Below are 20778 nucleotides of genomic sequence, written 5' to 3' on the forward strand. Positions count from 1 at the left end.
GGTCATGATCTCAGGGTCCTGGGATCGAGCCCGGCGTCAGGCTCTACTCTCCGCGGAGACAGGGCTCCCTCTTCCCCCTGCCCCTCCCTCTGCTTGTTCTCTCTCTCTCAAATAAATAATTTAATTTAAATTTAATTCAAATGATTTATTTATTTGAGAGAAAAAGGGAGATAAATAATTTAATTTAAATTATTTATTTATTTATCTGAGAGAAAGAGAGAGAGAGAGCAAGTGTGGGCAGGGGCACAAGGAGATAGAAACATTAGCCGACTCCTCGCTGAGCTCTGAGCCTGAGGCTAGGCTCAATCTCAGGACCCTGAGATCATGACCCGAAGTGAAATTAAGACTCGGTTGCTTAACTGACTGGGCCCTCCAGGTGCCCCTCAAATAAATAAATCTTAACAACAACAACAAAATCCAGGAATTCTAGAAGGAGATAATGAATGTAGGAAAGGCACCATTTGAATTAGATATTCTATGCTGGTATTTTATGTAGTTTGTTATCCATGTCTTAAATATAAAATCCCTCTTCAAACATGAAATCTCACACGTTTATATTATATATAAAATACATATTTATAAAGTATATTATATATAAGAAAATAAATCCTCTTGGTTTGTTTCCTGGAGAACACTGACGGATCGGCCGCCATCTTTGTGGCTCTGGTCTGCCTCGACAGGGGCCCCCAACTCTTCAGATGCCTCAGGACCCATCCTTGCCAGCCTCCCTGTGCCCAGAGCTCTACGTGCACTCCCCAAAGGCAGGGGCCAGGCTTGTGGGCCTCACCATGGCCCCCCAGAGCCAAGCCCGGTGCCTGGCACAATGCAGGCCTCGGTAAAGTTTAGATGAACACATCGTGGTTCCCTGCCTCTGACTCTGTCTCCCAATATCTCTGCATATCACCCCCCAACCCCCAACCCCACCGTCCTTGAAGATCCGTGAGAGCAGAGACCATGCCAGTCTTCGTCACGCCTGGGAGACTAGTCCCAGTCAGGAGCCCGGCCCCCAGTACTGGCTCCAAAAGCAGTCACTGAATCAACACAGGATAAATGCCGTTGGGGGATTACATTTGTAAAATATAGCCCTACTCCCCTCACCCCCTGGCCCCTGCCCAGGATTTCTCTTCTTCTTTTGCTCTTTCCTTTTCAGTCAGCAAGACTCTTTTGAGCCCCAGCCTCAGAAAACAACGTGACAGCCGAAAGCGATGAGAACACGTCTCTCGTGTGCTTTTGTGGATTCAAAAAGCTCAGGCCCTGAGAGGACCAGAAAGAACCCACAGAAAGGGCAGAGATTCAGAGGACATCGTGAGGCCTCCCTGCTTCTCAGGCTGGAAAGTAATGTTCTGAACTGTCAGGAGGAAGAAACAGATGGCAGTTGGTGGTGGTCCCCAAAGAATTTACTTTGTGTCCTTGCTGGAGGTCGCTGCTAGCTCGGAGGGTAACCTTGTGCGAACTAGAAAAAGGCACCCCTCCCCGGCGCACAGCTTGGCCACTGGGGCACAGACTGGATGCACCCCTGAATTGTATCCCTCTACCAGGTGCTCTTGTGGAGTGCACAACCTATACAATCACACAGGGCGGCCCTGCGCACCCCTGTCAAGTCCTGGAGGAGGCTGGGAAAGCTCAGACAGGCCCATGGGGTCTAAACTCAGAGGGGACTTGTGCCCCCTCCTGTCCCAAGTCAAGGCCTTGTGGGGCAGGGATGTCCCAAAGAAGAAGTGGCCGGGGAAGACAGAGCTTCGGACAGCCTCAGGGTTTCCTCAAGTGCCTGATGAGGACTCTAAGGGAAAACCAGGTGGGGTGCAGCATCCCTGAGGGCCACTGGGAACAGATGACAGCAACAGAATGCCACCTGCCCGCCCACACACGCCACCCGCCCGAGTAAGCCCCCTTAGAATGAGCCAAAACCCCAGGGAAATGCGGAACCAGAGAGCAACCTCAGGGAGGCTGAGGTCAGTGTCTGCCTCGCAGCCACAGTGAAGATTCCAAAGAGAAAAAAAGAAGTTGAAGGGGCGTCTGGGTGGTTCAGTCATTAACTGTTTGCCTTAAACTCAGGTCATGATACCAGGGTTCTGGGATGGAGCCCGCAAAGGACTTCCTGCTCTGTGGGGAGCCTGCTTCCCCCTCTCCCACTCCCCCTGCTTCTGCTCCCTCTCTCACTGGGTCTCTCCGTCAAATCGATTAAATAAATAAATTAATTAAAAAAAAAAAAAGAAGTTGCATTTTGTGCACGTCCAAGGTATAAACTGAGATTTTCCCACCGGCTGTGCTCAGCAGCTACGTGTCGGAGGCCACGCAGGATGAATGACAAACGCCTGGTCCTTCTCGGCTACACTCATTTTCTTCTGGCTACGCTCATTTTCTTCTGCCCGGATTTAATTATCCAAGCACAGGGTGCCCTGACTAGATTGTCAATTGCTTGAGGGCAGGGCCCAGCCCATTCAGCTTTAAATCCTGCACACTCACCTACAGCGAAGTTCTCCCTGCCTGGGCTTCCGACTGAATAACTACAAATGAATGGAATTTTCCCCAGGTGCCAGAATCAAAAACCTCCCCTCCACCTCGGATAGCAGAAGGACTCCCAAAGCCTGGGGCAGACCGAGGAGGGGGACCCTCTCATGCTCTTGCGACTACAGCTGCATAGCCCGATGGATGAAGCTTTTAGGATTTAGGATGTATCTACACTAGCAGAGGAGCTCCACCCTGTTCAGCTGCTGGGAACCTTGGCATGGTCTGAGGTCAGGCTCACGGCTAGGGGTTGGGCCCTGAGGATTCAAGGGCAGGGGTGACTAGGTCACTTGTCCTGGGAGTTCCTGGAGCTTTATGAGGCTGGGGATTTGGGGCTTCCCGGAGTTGGTATTCTGAGTCTTGGGTGCTGTTCGAGGCCCTCCCGGCTCGGGTGCTCCGAGGGACTCAGGCCACCTTTTCACAGGCCCTGTCCATGGCCTCAACCTGCAGCCTAGCCACCACGGTCACGTGCCAACATTTTATTCTGGGTCCCCGCCACAACATCACACATTCCGTCTGTGTGCGCAGCATTTGTAGACACGGATCGTGTCTCCTGGCCTGTGTTTGTGAGTTATTCCCCATGCGTCTGTCCTTTCTCTGTGGCCAGAAGGTCAGTGCCCGTCACCGGCTGGCCACCTCTTTGTCTCCCCAGCTGGAGTCCCGGCTGCCTCCCCAGCTTTGAACCCGGCTTTGCCGTTCACTAGCCGGTGTCCTTGGTGTGTTATTGAAGTTGCTGTAACCACGGTGATAGCCTCCCCCTGGGCCCTCTCCTTTGGGCGCCCTGTAGCTGTTTGCCTCTTACTGCAAAGCAGCCCACCGCCACCACCGGACAGGACTGCCCCCCTCCCATCCTGCACCCAGCACTGTCCCCAGCACTGAGGGGTGCTCTAAGGAAGGCAGCGTCCTGTCTCTCTCTCCCTCCTGCCCTGTTTCCCTCCTCTCCTCCTCTCTGCCGCACAGGTTGTCTGCACACACCCTCCAGCCATTTCTTCCTTGGGGACCCCTTCACTTGCTCCAGGAGAGGAAGTTCACTAGGGAGAGGCTGTGATGTTGCAAGGTCTTTTATTAAAACCAAGCGAGTCACTCCATTGGCTGAGAAGGCACACTTAACGTTCCAGACCCCCGCCGCCTCTCTCTCGGGATGGACGGTCGCCCTCCGCCCAGACCTCTTTCTCATTGCAGATGGACATTTGTTGGGGGGGGGGGGCGGGGAAAGGGGGTGGAGGTGATGGGTCAGAGCATCTTTATGGCCGGGCCTTGGTTTATGGCTTGGATTTGGGATTAGAAGGTGAAGGTGTGGTTGCGTTTGGAGGCTGGAGGAATTGGGCTGGAGTTGAGGAGACAGGCAAATGAAGTGAGCAAAGGGCCGCACATCTCCTGCTTCCCGGGGTGACGCCCCTCCACGAGGACCCCAGGCCCCAGTCTTGCGAAGCCATCGGAACAGCCTAGCCCAGCCCCTCGGCCTCTCCCCCCGCAACCTCTCATAAACAAAGCAGACACTCAGAAGCAAACTACACGGCTACAGGATCACGGCCCACCTGACCCTGGGCCCCGGGGCCCGAAGGGGTGGGGGTGGGGTGGGGCGCCCAGCTGGGACTCAGCCCTGGAATCCCAGCTCCTTGTACTTGGCAGCGATGTCGTTCCGGAACAGTTCCAGAGCCTTCTTCATGGCCGCCTGGGCTTCGGCGCCGAAGTCCCCGGCATGCTTGCTCTGCAGGACCTGGATGATGGCGTCTGAGATGAACTGCGGGGGTGGGGGGAGATGGGAGGGGCGCCGGTCACAGGGGCGCACAGTCCAGGAGCTAGATGGGAATCAGACTGAGCCCCACCTTCTCTGTATTCCACGGCTGGTTATGGAGCGCTTATTACACACCAGAGGGGTCTCCACGGGTTAACTCCTTCTCTCTCTACCACCCCTCGAGATAGGTGCCAATGAGGAACCAAGCCCGTGTCAGTGCAGGAGCCCAGGACACCACCGCCCTGCTGGCAGCAGAAAGGAAGGGAAATGCTCCCATTCCATGGCTTTGCCCAGGATTTTGCAGTCAGAAAATCTAGAAAGAAACTATTTCCATTTGTATTTAATTTTTTGCATTTGATAGCTTAGTGTGGTTATTGCTTTAAGTAGGCTACTTGGGGAGGGGGGGGGTAGACCAGCATATTTCTGTGCCAAGCACAGAGCAAGGGCTCAGAATTATTGGTGGGCTGGAAGGAGGGAGGACGAGGAAGGGCTGAGGCCTGCGGCTTCCGCTGGGACCCAGCCTGCCCCAGCCCAGCCTTGCCTCTCCATCCCCACATGTGCTTAGACACCCACAACGTCATTACTAGGAACACCTACAGCATGGCTCTTTAGCGACTAAAAGATCTCGTGGATATAAAATGCTACTGGGCCTTCTGGACAGGGAGTCAAGATTTGATGCCAGCCACCACCCTGGCTGGAGGACCAAGTGGTATCACTTTACAGAGGCCCAGACAGAAAAGAGCCAGCCTAAGGTCACCTAGCAAGTGGACGGCAGAGCTGGAATTTGCACCCAGGGGCTTGTGGGCAAATGGCTGCCAGAGCCAAGAACAGACACGGGGACCGCACCTCAGTTGGCTTTTCCCAATTTCTCAGGGCACCCCAAGTGCAGGTGACTACAGACAGGTGGCTGGGTGGGGGGCACAGGGTGACCGAGGGTTTAGGAGGCACACATAGGGCAATACCCAGGGAACACGGCTCTGCCTAGAAATAGCAACAGCAGGGCACCCAAGGTTGGTTTCGGCTCAGGTCATGATCTCAGGGTCATGAGATCAAACCCGGCGCTGGGCTCCACCCCGGGCATGGAGCCTGCTTCACATTCTCTCTCTGCCTCTGCCCCTGCTCCTCCCCCTCCCCCATGCTCACTCACAGTCTCTCTCTCTCAAAAACAAAAAAGATAGGAAAGTGAGAGAAAGGGGGGAAAAAAAAAAGAAACAAGGACAGCTCCACAAACCCCTGTCTTTGGACATCGATCTGGACATATGTCCCAAAACAAAGTTGGGGTTCGGGCTGCCATGAAGTCAGTCCTCCCCCTGGAGAACGTGGGAGACTCAGGTTCCAGGCTCTGCTCTGTTGTGACCCCCAGGGGTGACTTCACCATAAAACAGGGGCTCAGCTGGCCCCATCGGGTCCCCCACTGAGCCCTTCCTGAGTTTGGAGCACAGCCGCTAATACGGGTAAGTGGGGGCTGGGGCAGCCGGACAATTGAGAAAAGCTGCCTTGACATCTAGCACCCACCGTGGCGCCCTCACACCCCACTGGGAAGCAGCCGCCCCCTAGAGAGAGCACGGAAGGATGTCCCTGAGTGCGAGCGGAGAGCAGACAAGTTGTATTGTGAGCCCACCACATGCCACCGGGGTTCAGAAATGGGGAGCTCACACTCCAGCCAGGAGACAGCTGGGAAAAGAGATAAATCCCAGTGCAGACAGGTGGGCGCCATGACAAGGGATAAATATAAAGTGGCTTTGCAGGGGAGAGACGGGGGGTGCCCACTGACAGTCACATGCAGAGAAGGTGGCTTCTAAGCTGGGCCCTGGAGCGGGGACAGGGGTCTGCTGCCAAGAGCAGATGGGGAGGGCAGGGGCCGCAGCATGCAGAGTCTCGAAGGCAGGACCCGCTCCTCACGTCTGTGATGCTGAGCGTGATGGGCAGGCTGGGTTTTCTCTGTATGATTTGCGGGGGCAGCTGGGGCGCGGGGAGGTGAGGCTGTGAGGCTGAAGAGGTGGTGGTGGTTGATGGTAGACATTGTGCCACAAGGGATTAAGAGCTTCAGTTCCCAAGTACCGGTAGATCAGACCGTGCCTACTGGCTCATTAGCTGTGTGACCCTGAGCAAGCTACTTAACTTCTCTGATACTTCGTTTCCGAATCTGTAAAGTGGGTATGAGAGGGTATGGCACGGAGACTGCTATGGCCTGCCCCATGTCCATCTTCTCCTTCTTTCTTGGTAACAGGACACTAGCTGTAGTTGGAGTGGCAACAGACCATCGTTCCCAGCTTTCCATGCAGGTGGGTGTGGTCTTGTAACTAACTTCTGGCCAATAAAACTGTTGAATGGGATTTCTGGGACTCCTTAAAAGAGAGCTTTCCTCTCTTCCTCGTGCTTCTTGTTTGGAACATGGATCAGATGGCTGGAGCTCTAGCAGCCGTCTTGGACCCTGAGCCAACTTTGAGCAGCACAGAAAGAGCTTGTATCCCTGGTGGCTGTGGGGTGCCCACACCAGCTCTGGACTCCCTACCTCTGCACTTACTTTGTGTCAGTGAAAAAGAAGACCCGGAATGCAGTTCCTTACCTCAGAGGGGACTGAGAATTCCATACAGTGATCCAGGCGACTGCCTACCATGGCCTATCCTTACGGGTAGCCATGACCATGGTCTTTATCCTCATCACTGCACCAGCCTGCCCCCTGCTCCCTTTCCCAGGGGTTGCACCTACCCCTAAGGCCCTTTATCCTCCAGATCTCAGTGCTCCCTCTCACCACACCCCTCCCCGCACTGGTTATAAAGGCAGAACCTGAAGCTCAGGCCCTGCCCACCCTACCTCTCAGCCCATCACAAGAGATTCAAACCAATTCCCCTTGCCTAGGACCCCAGGGCGCTCTCTTTTCATCTGTAAAGATGCTGGAGCCAACGGCGCCACCTGCTGGCTAACCGGAGGAGCACCCGCCACTCTACTGTGGCTCAGGGTGGCACAGGGTTCAGGAGCTGGGAGGTGGAGGCGGGGTCTGGAAGAACAGAACCCTAGTTTGAATCGGGGAGTGTGCCAGGGACAAGCGATCGCCTGTGCCTCCGTTTACTCATCTGCCCAGTGGGTACAATAATAATGGTACCTTCTTGTGAAGGGGAATGCAAGGGGTGCCCCCAATATCCATTCTCCCCTTCTTCCCCTGGATGACATACTGATTTGGGGGAGAAGTGGGTTTACTCTCAGTGACCCCCCGAGGAAGAGAAAGTAAGCGACAGCTCATGTCACAGATGAGGGCCCTGGGGCACAAAGAGGAACCCCGTGGGCAGAGCTGGGACTGGAACCCAAACTGCATCCCCCTGAGGCCTGTCCTTCCACCGTCCCGCCCACCCCGGCCCCACTTCCCACCTCCAGGTACTTGACGGGGATCTTGTGCTTGGTGGCGTGTGACTGGGCCAGCGGCTTGAGCTCCGCCTCGTGCTGCCCCTTCTTCTTGAGGATGCCGCCCAGGGCAGTGAGCACAGTGTTGCCATGCTTCTTCAGGTCCTCAGAACCCTTCATCTCATCCTCCGACTTCAGGTGCTTGAACTTGTCAAACTTCTCCAGGGTCTCGGGGTGGCTCTTAAAGAGGCTGTGGGCAGAAGGTGGATGGGAATCAGACACAGGAATGAACATGGGGTTCTGAAGGGGCCAAACCTGAGTTCCAGGCTGGGCTCCCACTCCTTCCCAGCTGTGTGACCTTGGGCAGGGCACTCTACCTCTCTGGGCATCCACTTCCTCATCCAAGCAAAGGGGATGACTGGTCCCTACCCAGAGTAGAGGCGCTGTGATTCAATGAGCGCATATACGCTCAGCACAAGCAGCGCGCTCAACAAAGACTCAGCTTTGTGGTTTTTCTTATCCTCATGACCTGTCTCTTCTGCATTGCCACTGGGAGAGGCGGGAAGGAAGGACGTGTCTGCATTAGTCCCTGGCTTCACCCCAACTTTCTCTAAGTTGTTTGAAGAGTAGGTGACTAACTGGAATCAGGGAGAGGAGGTGGCGTAACTCAGTGTTACAAGGCTGATGTGTGGAAGGGCCAGCTGGAAACAGATCTGAGTGACTCAAAAAAGAAAGAAAGAAAGAAAGAAAAAGAAAGAAAGAAAGAAAGGGAGGAAGGAAGAAAAAAGAAAAAAAATGATGCAGGGGACCATCTCTGCAGTTTCCTACCTAGGGGTCATCCTTCAGTTGCTTGCATACTTCCAGCTACAGGAGGCTCACTACCATATGTGATGGCCGGTCCACTCCAGATTAACTCTCAGGCTCAGAAAGTTCTTGCTTATTTTGCTCAGACTCCCTGTCCCTCCCAGGCTCCTCCCAGTGGGGGTTGGTGAGGCCCCAGGGGGAGCCACCTGCCAAAGACCAGGTCCCAGCTCCAGCCAGGGAGCCAGTGATCTGGCCACAGAGGGAATTTGCCCTTGAACCTGAGCAGCCACCTGGAGACTTGGACCTCAGTATTTCCTGCTGTGGAAAGGTGAGTGTTAGTTAAAGGGAGTCCTAGCTGCCGCCTAGGTGGGAATGGTTTTCCCCATTTCACTTATGGGCGAATGGACCGCAGAGGTAAGTGATGTGCCCAGGGTCACGTGGCTGGCTGGTGGCAAAGCCCACAGCAGAGACTGGCTGGTTCTAGAGCTCATGCTCTCTGTCTCATGTCACACCCCGAAATGTTTGCAGGAATGACCCTGTCTGTCCAGGCTTTCCCTCCTCTTCTTTAATGGGTTCAGGAGTGTTTCCCTTTCGTAGCTTCTTAGCTAAGTCACAGCCTCCAGCCCTGCTGCGGACACACCCCAGTTTCTGGAAGCTTCTCACAGCACACACCCATATTCACATGCCTGCACACCCAGACACACACAAGCGTGCACAGGGTAGCACCAACAGGGAGTGCACCCTTCTCCCAGAAGCTAATCCCTCCTGCTTCTCCAGAATGCCCAGGGCTGTCTATGCCCTCTGCCCAATGTCACCACCTCACTACCCCGGGGCCCCTGCTCAGCCAAACTGTGTGTGTCACTGACAGCTCATCTCTGGCACTTTTCACCCAAGGGTCCCTGAGCTCCTCTTATTATCTGGTGGCAATAATCCCCGCCTGACAGACACAAGACCTAGCCCCCCCAGGGGAAAGTTGGAGGTCAGAACACTGGAGGGAGCTCTCAAGGACCGGATCCCCAAGGCAGCCAGGGTCTCAGATATTCTGGGAGACCCCCCCCAGAGGTATAGGAGAAAGAACATGGGACTGAGAATTATGAAACTGGGTTCTGGTCCCTGCTCTGTCTCCAACGTGCTGTGTGACATTGAAGAAGTCACTCAACTTCTCTGGGTCTTGATTCATCCATCTATAAACCAAAAGGGTTAGTCTAGCTGATACTTCAGCCTCCAAATTCTAAGGCTTGACCCCTGCCTCACCTTCCACTCTCCACCAGTGAGGCAGCGAGGGAGCCCAGATTTACTTCCGACAGTGCAGGAAAATTGGGCTGATCCGTGCTCACCAGATCATTCTGGCACCATTCAGCCACGTCCCTTCCTGAGCCCACAGTCCTGTCCCTGGGAGCCCCAGGCAGGCACAGAAGGCCACACCTGGATTTACCTAATGGCATGTCCCTGTGAATGGACAAAGGAAGGCCTCACCCTGCGAAGGATGATGGGTTTTCTCTACGGTTGCAGAAGCCCTTGCCTGCCTGTCTTGTCATCTTCCATCCTATGTCCACCTGCTTGGCCCATCACAGGCCTGCAGGCAAGTCAGCGAGAAAGGAGGCCACCTCCCAGCCGTCCTCTGACCTGAGGCCCTATCAGACACCCACACAATAGACTGAGGATTCAGACTTACAGAACTCCTCTGCTTCACACCGAAGAATGGGACTGAGGAGGGGGTCCCCTCTCTGGTGTGTAGCATGGGGCTCCAGAACAGGGGTGTGATAAGCAAGGGTCCAGGCTTCCTGGATTTGAATTCCGGCTGTGTGACTCTGGGCAAGATCCTTAACCTCTCTGTTCACAATAGTGATCATAACCATCTCATAAGGCACTTGTGAGTCTTAAGTGAGTGAATATACACAAAGCACCGAACACAGGGCCAGGCGGTGTATACCGCGTAAAAATGTGCTATCTTCCCCTCCTCATTGTTGCTGCCACCCATATCACTTCCACGGCCACCACTGTCACCACCACCATCATCATCCTCATCGCCATCAGGTCAGGGAATCGAGTTTTATCTATAGCCACCACTGGCCGTGTTTCCTCCCTGTAACATGACAAGTATTGGCCACTAGCAGTGAGATTCAAACTTTTCGTGCCTTCAGAATTCCTTGTCCAGATGAAAAATAAATAAAGCAGAAAGGGTTTGGGCAAGAGAAGGAAAGGCAGGGGGTACACTCAGCAGCCCCCTCCCTCCTGGGCCCCCCCACTCCTGGAGCCAGGCTCTCCAACCGACCTCCTGGCTTTTATGTTCTAGACCTTTATGATCATGTCCTTGGAGCCAAGCCCCTCGTGTTTCATTAGCAGGCTCAGCCGAACAGAATTTGCTGTCTCTTATAATCAGGGGAATAGGAGAAATGACCTTGCCAAGGTCAGTAAGGAAGTCCAGGCTCAGAGTCTGGAACGGAACCAAGAGACCAGCTCCCACCGAGGCACGTGCAGCCCTGGGAGTTAGCATTCCCTCCCTCTCCTCCACACGGGGGTGGGGGCGGTGGTGAACCTCTTCCCCAGTCCGCAAACACTAAAAGGGCAGAACCAGTTGGCATGGTCTCTGCATGTCCCACAGCCTAAGACGTGACAAGGCATTGGGCTTTCTGAGACCTTCCAAGGGCTGGAGTCTCAGGCATCACGTCTCATCCCTGGTCCCTGGCCCCTGGCAGGCCTCCCTGTTCTAGCCTGGGGAGGGAGGGAATGTTTCCCCTGATGACATAATACCCCAAGTCTCCTTCAAGTCACTGCCTTGGGGGCTGGCAGCTCCCAGATCACCTCAGAGAGACTCATGCTTGGCAAACTTGGTCCCCAACCCCAACTTCCCTGTCTCTTCTCTCCACAAGCACGGGAGGAGCATGGGCTCAGGGAATGCCTGGACATGAGAGCGGAAGGGGACCTCAGAGACCCCGGCGGACGATGGCTTCACTCAACCAATAGGCAAAAGGGACCCAGAGAGGAGGAGTAACTTGTCCAAGGTCACGTCCAAGCAAACGTGGCTGAGAAGCAGATGTCAACTTAGGAGGATCTTTTGTCCTACCAAACAGGACCTGTTGCAGCCTCAGCAGCCTGCTGTCAGGGATGGAAGGAGAAAGACATCAGGAAACACCCCAACGATGCCAGTCAGAGACAACAAAGAACTTGACCATCCTTCCCCAGGTGTTTCTAGCATGGACCACTAAGGACTCGGACTTAAGATCACAGAGCTTATGGGACTGGCCATTCTCCCCAGACACGGGAGCTAGAAATGAGCGATGCCCAAGGGAGACCAAAAAGGCATCTGAATGGAAGAGCAAATCCTGGCTCACAAAGTAGAAGAAACTCATCTATAAATTAAAATGTGAACGACAACGTATCCACTCGGGGCAGCTCTGGGCCCCCTAGCTCCCAGGGGCAGAAATGTTGATTTATATCCCATTAGATACTTGACTCGTGCTGGCCCAGAGCATGAGAGATGGGACCAGGAGAAGAGGGATCTAACACCACCTGGGGTTGAGGGCGATGGGAAAATAAAATCCCACAGGCCATTCTTTACGTACAAGGCTTAGGATTTTGTTTCTTTGTTTATTCAGAACCCTTTACTATAGCAGTGAAGATGCCCTTGGAGACCACCCCCTTCAGAGCCCTCCAGTTCAAGACTTCCTCGACATCAAATGTCACGAATGGGCCCCTGTCTTCTGTTTTCTAAGTATAATACTGTGAAGGTCCTTAGTCTGGCTCTGTCCATAGCAACTACTAGCATCCTCTCGAAGCTGCCGTATTCCAGAACAGCAACAGGCCCCTTCAAGCATTATCTTATTCAATTCTCACTTCTGCTCTAAAATGCAGATATCAGCATTTTCCCCCATTGTACAGAGGAGGAAATGGACTCAGAGAGGTTGTGCACCTTCCCCAAGGTCACGCAGCTGCTCAGTGGCTGAGCCCATTCTAGCACTGCAGGTCTCTTCTTGAAGACCATGTCTTAGCCTTGACAGTTCACAGACCTTAAGGGATTTGTGACTCGGGGGAGGTCCTGTCCCTCTCGGGTCCTTTTTGTCCTCAACCGTTAAGTGAAGCAACTGGACAAGATCTCTCAGGGCCCAAGAGATTGCTTATTCCGTCTACAATTCTAGGAGTCCTCTCAGTGCGCACTAGGCACCCAGCATTTGAGTACCAGACTTCTCCTGCTGCTGACACAGGCATGGGCGGGATCTCTTTTCTTCTCTTCCTTTCTGGACTCAAGCCCCTGACACAAGCAAAAGAGAACCAAGTGGGGGTTTTATGCAGCTAACTGGTCAACCCCAGGCAACTGATGCAGCCAACTGGTCAACCCCAGGCAACCATTCCACCTTACAAGCACACCCTTGATCTTTGGGGAGTGAGTGACAGAGGCAATGGAATCTCTTCCTTTTACCTGATGAGGACCGCCTGCCCATGGCCCGCGAGGTCAGCCTCTACCTTCCCCCAGACGTTCAGCACCAACTGCCATTCCCCGTCGCTGAGCCCCATGGTGCAGTCTGAAGAAGACAAAAAGAGCAAGTCCGGCTGACTCGGTGTCCTGGCTCTGACAGCTGGGGTTTGAGATCGTCTGGCCCCAAAGGGATTTTATACTTTCACTGAAGCTTGACACAGATCACTTGACGGCTTGCTCACTCTCTCTCTCTCCTCCTCCTCCTCCCTCCTTTGCATGCAGGGTCTAATCTTTTCCTTTCTGTAGCTCTCACATGGAAGCTATTTTGGGGCAGGTGCCATTGTGGGGAGGTAGGACAACTCAGGCCACAGGGGCGTGGGGGTGTTTTTGCATGTGGCAAGAGCAGGGAGAAGGCTGGCCCACTGTCTGCAGTCTCAAAGGCCAGCAGAAAGGGCACCACCAAGGCCAACGCCAGCAGCCTGAAACTCAACTCTCCCTGTTGTCAACCATCCCAGGAGGAACTGTCATGTTTCCAAGCTCACGCAGCAGCACGCTGGCCGGCCCTGGGGCTGTCATGGCCCTTAGCAGTCTCCTTGTCCACAGCCAGCCCACTTTGCCAGAGGGTCCCTCGCCCAGCCAGCAGCGGGGGGGCGGGAGGGGGGGCGGAGGGAGCTGAGGTGGTTCCTGCCCATAGCTGGAAGAATCCATAGGCTCTTGGAGTCTGAATTTTCCCACTCCACCCAGAAAACTTCTGGCTTCGTGGCCTTCTTGACCTTGCTCAAATATTTCCTTCTGAGAAACTTTGCTTGACCTCCCACCTCCCGCCTTGAGGCACAATTAATGTCTTCCTCCTTCCATCTACTGGTAGGTTCTCCTGTTATGCTCCTTCTTTCATTGTGCCGTATTTCATAGTGTCCATGCTGGTTCTGCCATGACTGTGTAACAGCAGCTGATACGCACTCTGGGCACTTTACATCTGGTACTTGTTTAATCCCCCGACAGCCCTATCTCTACGATAGATACAACATTATCCTCATTTAATCAAGGGGAAGTTTGGGAAGCTTGCCATGATCACATAGTTGATGGTAGAGAGCTGGGATTTGAACCCAGAAAGTCAGGTTCTTGAGTCCAGGCTCCCACATACCTTATTTTGATTTTCAGAGGAGCGGGGGCTCTATTTTATTCACTTATGTATCTCTTGGAGTTCACACAAGGCCCTGTGCCAAATTGGAACTGAATAAATGTTTGTTGAATAAAAAGATAGATGGCCATTGTACAAAAGGCAAGTGAAGATGACTGGCCTTTTTTTTTTTTTTTTTTATTTTTTATTTTTTATAAACATATATTTTTTATATACATATATTTTTATCCCCAGGTCTGTGAATCACCAGGTTTACACACTTCACAGCACTCACCAAATCACATACCCTCCCCAATGTCCATAATCCCACCCCCTTCTCCCCAACCCCCTCCCCCCGGCAACCCTCAGTTTGTTTTGTGAGATTAAGAGTCACTTATGGTTTGTCTCCCTCCCAATCCCATCTTGTTTCATTTATTCTTCTACCCACTTAAGCCTCCATGTTGCATCACCACTTCCTCATATCAGGGAGATCATATGATAGTTGTCTTTCTCTGCTTGACTTATTTCGCTAAGCATGATACGCTCTAGTTCCATCCATGTTGTTGCAAATGGCAAGATTTCATTTCTTTTGATGGCTGCATAGTATTCCATTGTGTATATATACCACATCTTCTTGATCCATTCATCTGTTGATGGACATCTAGGTTCTTTCCATAGTTTGGCTATTGTGGACATTGCTGCTATAAACATTCGGGTGCATGTGTCCCTTTGGATCACTACATTTGTATCTTTAGGGTAAATACCCAATAGTGCAATTGCTGGGTCATAGGGCAGTTCTATTTTCAACATTTTGAGGAACCTCCATGCTGTTTTCCAGAGTGGCTGCACCAGCTTGCATTCCCACCAACAGTGTAGGAGGGTTCCCCTTTCTCCGCATCCTCGCCAGCATCTGTCATTTCCTGACTTGTTGATTTTAGCCATTCTGACTGGTGTGAGGTGATATCTCATTGTGGTTTTGATTTGTATTTCCCTGATGCCAAGTGATATGGAGCACTTTTTCATGTGTCTGTTGGCCATCTGGATGTCTTCTTTGCAGAAATGTCTGTTCATGTCTTCTGCCCATTTCTTGATTGGATTATTTGTTCTTTGGGTGTTGAGTTTGCTAAGTTCTTTATAGATTCTGGACACTAGTCCTTTATCTGATATGTCGTTTGCAAATATCTTCTCCCATTCTGTCAGTTGTCTTTTGATTTTGTTAACTGTTTCCTTTGCTGTGCAAAAGCTTTTGATCTTGATGAAATCCCAGTAGTTCATTTTTTCCCTTGCTTCCCTTGCCTTTTGCGTTGTTCCTAGGAAGATGTTGCTGCGGCAGAGGTCGAAGAGGTTGCTGCCCGTGTTCTCCTCAAGGATTTTGATGGATTCCTTTCGTACATTGAGGTCCTTCATCCATTTTGAGTCTATTTTTGTGTGTGGTGTAAGGAAATGGTCCAATTTCATTTTTCTGCATGTGGCTGTCCAATTTTCCCAGCACCATTTATTGAAAAGGCTGTCTTTTTTCCATTGGACATTCTTTCCTGCTTTGTCGAAGATTAGTTGACCATAGAGTTGAGGGTCTATTTCTGGGCTCTCTATTCTGTTCCATTGATCTATGTGTCTGTTTTTGTGCCAGTACCATGCTGTCTTGATGATGACAGCTTTGTAATAGAGCTTGAAGTCCGGAATTGTGATGCCACCAACGTTGGCTTTCTTTTTCAATATCCCTTTGGCTATTCGAGGTCTTTTCTGGTTCCATATAAATTTTAGAATTATTTGTTCCATTTCTTTGAAAAAGATGGATGGTACTTTGATAGGAATTGCATTAAATGTGTAGATTGCTTTAGGTAGCATAGACATTTTCACAATATTTATTCTTCCAATCCAGGAGCATGGAACATTTTTCCATTTCTTTGTGTCTTCCTCAATTTCTTTCATGAGTACTTTATAGTTTTCTGAGTATAGATTCTGTGTCTCTTTGGTTAGGTTTATTCCTAGGTATCTTATGGTTTTGGATGCAATTGTAAATGGGATTGACTCCTTAATATCTCTTTCTTCTGTCTTGCTGTTGGTGTAGAGAAATGCAACTGATTTCTGTGCATTGATTTTATATCCTGACACTTTACTGAATTCCTGTATAAGTTCTAGCAGTTTTGGAGTGGAGTCTTTTGGGTTTTCCACATATAGTATCATATCATCTGCGAAGAGTGATAATTTGACTTCTTCTTTGCCGATTTGGATGCCTTTAATTTCCTTTTGTTGTCTGATTGCTGAGGCTAGGACCTCTAGTACGATGTTGAATAGCAGTGGTGATAATGGACATCCCTGCCGTGTTCCTGACCTTAGCGGAAAAGCTTTCAGTTTTTCTCCATTGAGAATGATATTTGCGGTGGGTTTTTCATAGATGGCTTTGATGATATTGAGGTATGTGCCCTCTATCCCTACACTTTGAAGAGTTTTGATCAGGAAGGGATGTTGTACTTTGTCAAATGCTTTTTCAGCATCTATTGAGAGTATCATATGGTTCTTGTTCTTACTTTTATTGATGTGTTGTATCACATTGACTGATTTGCGGATGTTGAACCAACCTTGCAGCCCTGGAATAAATCCCACTTGGTCGTGGTGAATAATCTTTTTAATGTACTGTTGAATCCGATTGGCTAGTATTTTGTTGAGTATTTTCGCATCTGTGTTCATCAAGGATATCGGTCTATAGCTCTCTTTTTTGGTGGGATCCTTGTCTGGTTTTGGGATCAAGGTGATGCTGGCCTCATAAAATGAGTTTGGAAGTTTTCCTTCCATTTCTATTTTTTGGAACAGTTTCAGGAGAATAGGAATTAGTTCTTCTTTAAATGTTTGGTAGAATTCCCCCGGGAAGCCGTCTGGCCCTGGGCTTTTGTTTGTTTGGAGATTTTTAATGACTGTTTCAATCTCCTTACTGGTTATGGGTCTGTTCAGGCTTTCTATTTCTTCATGGTTCAGTTGTGGTAGTTTATATGTTTCTAGGAATGCATCCATTTCTTCCAGATTGTCAAATTTATTGCCGTAGAGTTGCTCATAGTATGTTCTTATAATAGTTTGTATTTCCTTGGTGTTAGTTGTGATCTCTCCTCTTTCATTCATGATTTTATTTATTTGGGTCCTTTCTCTTTTCTTTTTGATAAGTCGGGCCAGGGGTTTATCAATTTTATTAATTCTTTCAAAGAACCAGCTCCTAGTTTCGTTGATTTGTTCTATTGTTTTTTTGGTTTCTATTTCATTGATTTCTGCTCTGATCTTTATGATTTCTCTTCTCCTGCTGGGCTTAGGGTTTCTTTCTTGTTCCTTCTCCAGCTCCTTTAGGTGTAGGGTTAGGTTGTGTACCTGAGACCTTTCTTGTTTCTTGAGAAAGGCTTGTACCGCTATATATTTTCCTCTCAGGACTGCCTTTGTTGTGTCCCACAGATTTTGAACCGTTGTATTTTCATTATCATTTGTTTCCATGATTTTTTTCAATTCTTCTTTAATTTCCCGGTTGACCCATTCATTCTTTAGAAGGATACTGTTTAGTCTCCATGACTGGCCTTTTTTATACTTAGCCATCATCCATCCATCCATCCATCCATCTTCCCAGCATCCATTGATCCATCCGCCCATCCATCCATATCCATTCCCCGTTTGTCATCTGTCCATCCACCCATTCATCCATCCAACACAGAGTTACACAGTACCTACTGTTGGAAACCGCTACACGCCAAGGACAACAAAACTCAACGAACACATCCTTGTGTTCAAGAAACTCATAGTACCTTAGAGAGATAAAAGGAATAAGCTTACAGTACAGTTAATGGAGTGCTATGATCAAGGTACGCAGCCCCTTCCTTCCATCTACACAGGATTTTACAGCTTACCAAGTGCCTCCTTGGGCAGGATTAGATCTAATTTTCACAATAGCTCTGCAAGGTAATATCATCCCATTTTATAGCTGCAAACAAGGAGGTTCAGAAAGAATAAGCAAGTGTTCTGGGTGTCCTGGGTCTGTATTAGACCCATCAGTTAGGACTAGCCCACATATACAGCTCTTGCTAAAGGCAATGGCCCAGCCCCAGCCCCTCCATGACCATGTAGGTCTTGTTCTTTCCCCACACTACCCCTGGTCACAAGTGACTGGACCAGGGCTGGCACGTAACCCGCAGCAGCCAATGGCAGGGCTCCATCCAACAGCCAGTGTCTACTAGCTACACCAATCAGATGCCCTCGGCAAAACATGAGCAAGGGCGTGTGGCAAGAATTGTTGAGTTCGTAGGAAATCTGGCATCGAAGAGAGTCCATTTCATGGCCAGCACAGAGTAAGAACTCCAAACTGAGAGCTCTTTAGTGTAGGGTCCCAGAGTTCACACCTTTCTCTCTCAGTTACCATTTGGGGTCACCATGATGCACCCCTCGTGCATCATTTTGGTGAGCTCTATTTCTTTATCAAATCAGCTCGTTCCTAACCAGAGGCATCCCTCCCTACACTGTGCTCCAGGTTTGTGGCAACCCAGGGATGCTGAGCCCATCCACCGTTCCCAGGGGAGGATGTCATAGCAGAATGAGTATCTAAAGATGCCACAGGGATGGGGAGGGGGCTGGAGGAGGGGGCTATCCTTTGTCTATTCATTCAACAGCCCGTACTAAGGGCTTACTACAGGCCAGGCCCAGGAACAAGAGGAAAGCAGTTCTGAGAGTGTCTGTCAAGGGCTCAAACCCTTAGCATGTGCAGTGCCTTGTCCCGGTCACTCACTGGAGGCTGAGCCCTGCAGGGCAGGGTGGGACAGGGGAGGGCAGGGCAGCATGGTACCTCACCCAGTGGTGAGGGAACAGGGTCCTGGCAAGGATGTGCTCCCGCCACCCAGGGCTGGTTAGCTGCATCTCTGCCATCTCCAGCCTCCGAGCTGTCTGGGGACAGCCTGAGCATTTAAAAGCTCATCAAATCATTACCAATGCTAAAGTGTTTAATACTTAGCTGTCACCTCTTGGCAGGCGTCCCCATTAACTGGCACTCATGGAGACCTGTGGCTTTGAAGTCGATGGACCTTTTAAGTTTTACCATTTAAGCTAATAGGAAGGCGCCGACATCTGTTTGCACTTACACATCTCTACAACAGAACAGGCATTACCTAACAGTTGCCATGGCTACCTGGAGTCGCCAGCTTTGTTTGGGGGCTATAATTATCCCGCAACAGTCTTCAAATGGCTGGGGCAAGGAAGCTGGAGAGGCACCAAAGAGGAAAACCTCCAGCAGCCTTAGACTCACGTGTCGCACATGCACACGCACAGAAGTGGGCTGGTTTTGACACCCTGGGGGACAAAACCGCATGCCCCCCAAAGTCAGATATGCCCCAACCTCTTTCTCTTCTCAGGAAATCATGTCACAGGGTCCTTTGAATGCAACCATCTCAGATGTATAAGATCACTCTCAAACCTTCAAATTTTAGAGTCTTAAGATCCCAGAGTCAAAATTCTGGGGCGCCAAAGTCTTCAACTTTGGCCACTCTGGAAAGGGGGCTCTAGACTCCAGAATCACAGAAAGGCCGAGGTAGAGAACTGTAGAAGGATAGGGCCATCGTGTCTTCAAGCTAACAGAGGACTTTGATGGCATCTTGTCTAAGTTCCCACTACATGCAGGAATTTTCCCTACAGGTCATCTTCCAGCATCTACTTGAATTCTCCTAGGAGCAGCGAGCTCACTACCTAAAGCTTTAAAGTGTCTCCTTTATATGGAACCAAAAACATGCCTTCTTGTCACGCTCACTCCCTTGTCTGTGCTCTGCTGGCTCTTTGGGGATACAGAGGATCAGCAGAGTCTCTCTCACCAGGCAAGCTGTAGGTTCAAAGACTGGTCCTTACTAACTGTACCCAGGACTTGAAATGAGCGCCCTCCCCTGGCAAGGTAAACCAGGAGCCGGCCTGGTGAAAAAAGCCCAGTTTTGCTGTTTTCAAGACAGAAATTCTCGCCTCTCCTTGAGCACATAAAAGAACTCTCTAGGAAGGGGCTGCCAGCATCCCCCCTCCTCCACTTCCCCCCAACACACACAGGTTTGAGTCCCCAGGTGACTGTGCCACACGCTGCTCTTGCCCCAAGAACTTGGGAGTTTGCTGGCCCCTGGGCAGCCAACAATTCCCAGCAGCGAATCTGGAGGATTAGACTTTAAGACTCCAGCGACGAAGAGGGTGACTTTGGCCCTTCAGAGCCAAGGGTCCCATCCATCTTGACCACCTCCCTTTCTCCTCCTCCTCCTGGGAGCCGCCCCCTTGGAGGCCAGCCCAAGCAGTGCCTCCCTCCCGCCCAGCTTAGCTTGCTCCTTCCTGGCCATCTGCCCTCCTGGTCCAGCGCCAGGCCGGACTCAGGGCGGACTCGATGGGATAGCGGGACCCCCGAGCTTGCCCCAGACCCCACTCCTCCCAGCCCCCTGGCAGCCATGGTACTGACCACGTCTCCCTTTCTCCCCAGCTGTCCTCCTGAAGCCTCCAGCCAAGCCGTGGGGCTGGGGGTGGGGAGAGGTGTCTTATAGCAGCCGGAGGCACAGGGAACTAAAAATACAGTTTACATGGCAAGGCTCCTCCTCTCCCTGGAGGCCTGGAGGGGCTTTATTGGAAGAGGGCTGGCAGGGACACAAGGATCCCAACATCCCTGTAACAGGTGTGGCCTGAGGACACCAGCCTTCCTCCCTCTCCTCTCCCCTCCGCAGCAGCCGCAGAAGCCCCACCTTCCACCTGTCCCCGGATGCAGCCTTGCCCCACCCCCACAGCCCCACCCCTACAGCCCCCTCCCACCGCCCCTCCCCTCCCCGCCCATCTCAAAAAAACATCTCCCCCTCCATGAAGCCTCCCCCA

The 20778-nt window shown here is 51.3% G+C and overlaps 1 protein-coding gene across 2 annotated transcripts; it reads right to left on the reverse strand.

Annotated features, from left to right (window-relative positions):
* Positions 1–3553: 3553 nt before the first annotated feature.
* MB (myoglobin) lies at positions 3554–20493 on the reverse strand. Of its 2 annotated transcripts, XM_059186819.1 has the most exons (4): positions 20375–20493; positions 12813–12915; positions 7616–7838; positions 3554–4252 (listed from the first exon to the last, which is right to left on the reverse strand). In XM_059186819.1, the coding sequence occupies exons 2-4, from the start codon at positions 12905–12907 to the stop codon at positions 4106–4108; spliced, it is 465 nt and encodes a 154-aa protein (XP_059042802.1). In that variant the 5' UTR covers positions 12908–12915; positions 20375–20493; the 3' UTR covers positions 3554–4105. The 2 variants fall into 2 exon arrangements, with proteins under 2 accessions (XP_059042802.1, XP_059042801.1); XM_059186818.1 differs by lacking the exon at positions 20375–20493 and having other exon boundaries at positions 12813–12995.
* Positions 20494–20778: the final 285 nt, after the last annotated feature.

This window comes from Mustela lutreola, chromosome 8 (assembly GCF_030435805.1).
Source record: "Mustela lutreola isolate mMusLut2 chromosome 8, mMusLut2.pri, whole genome shotgun sequence".
NCBI lineage: Eukaryota > Metazoa > Chordata > Mammalia > Carnivora > Mustelidae > Mustela > Mustela lutreola.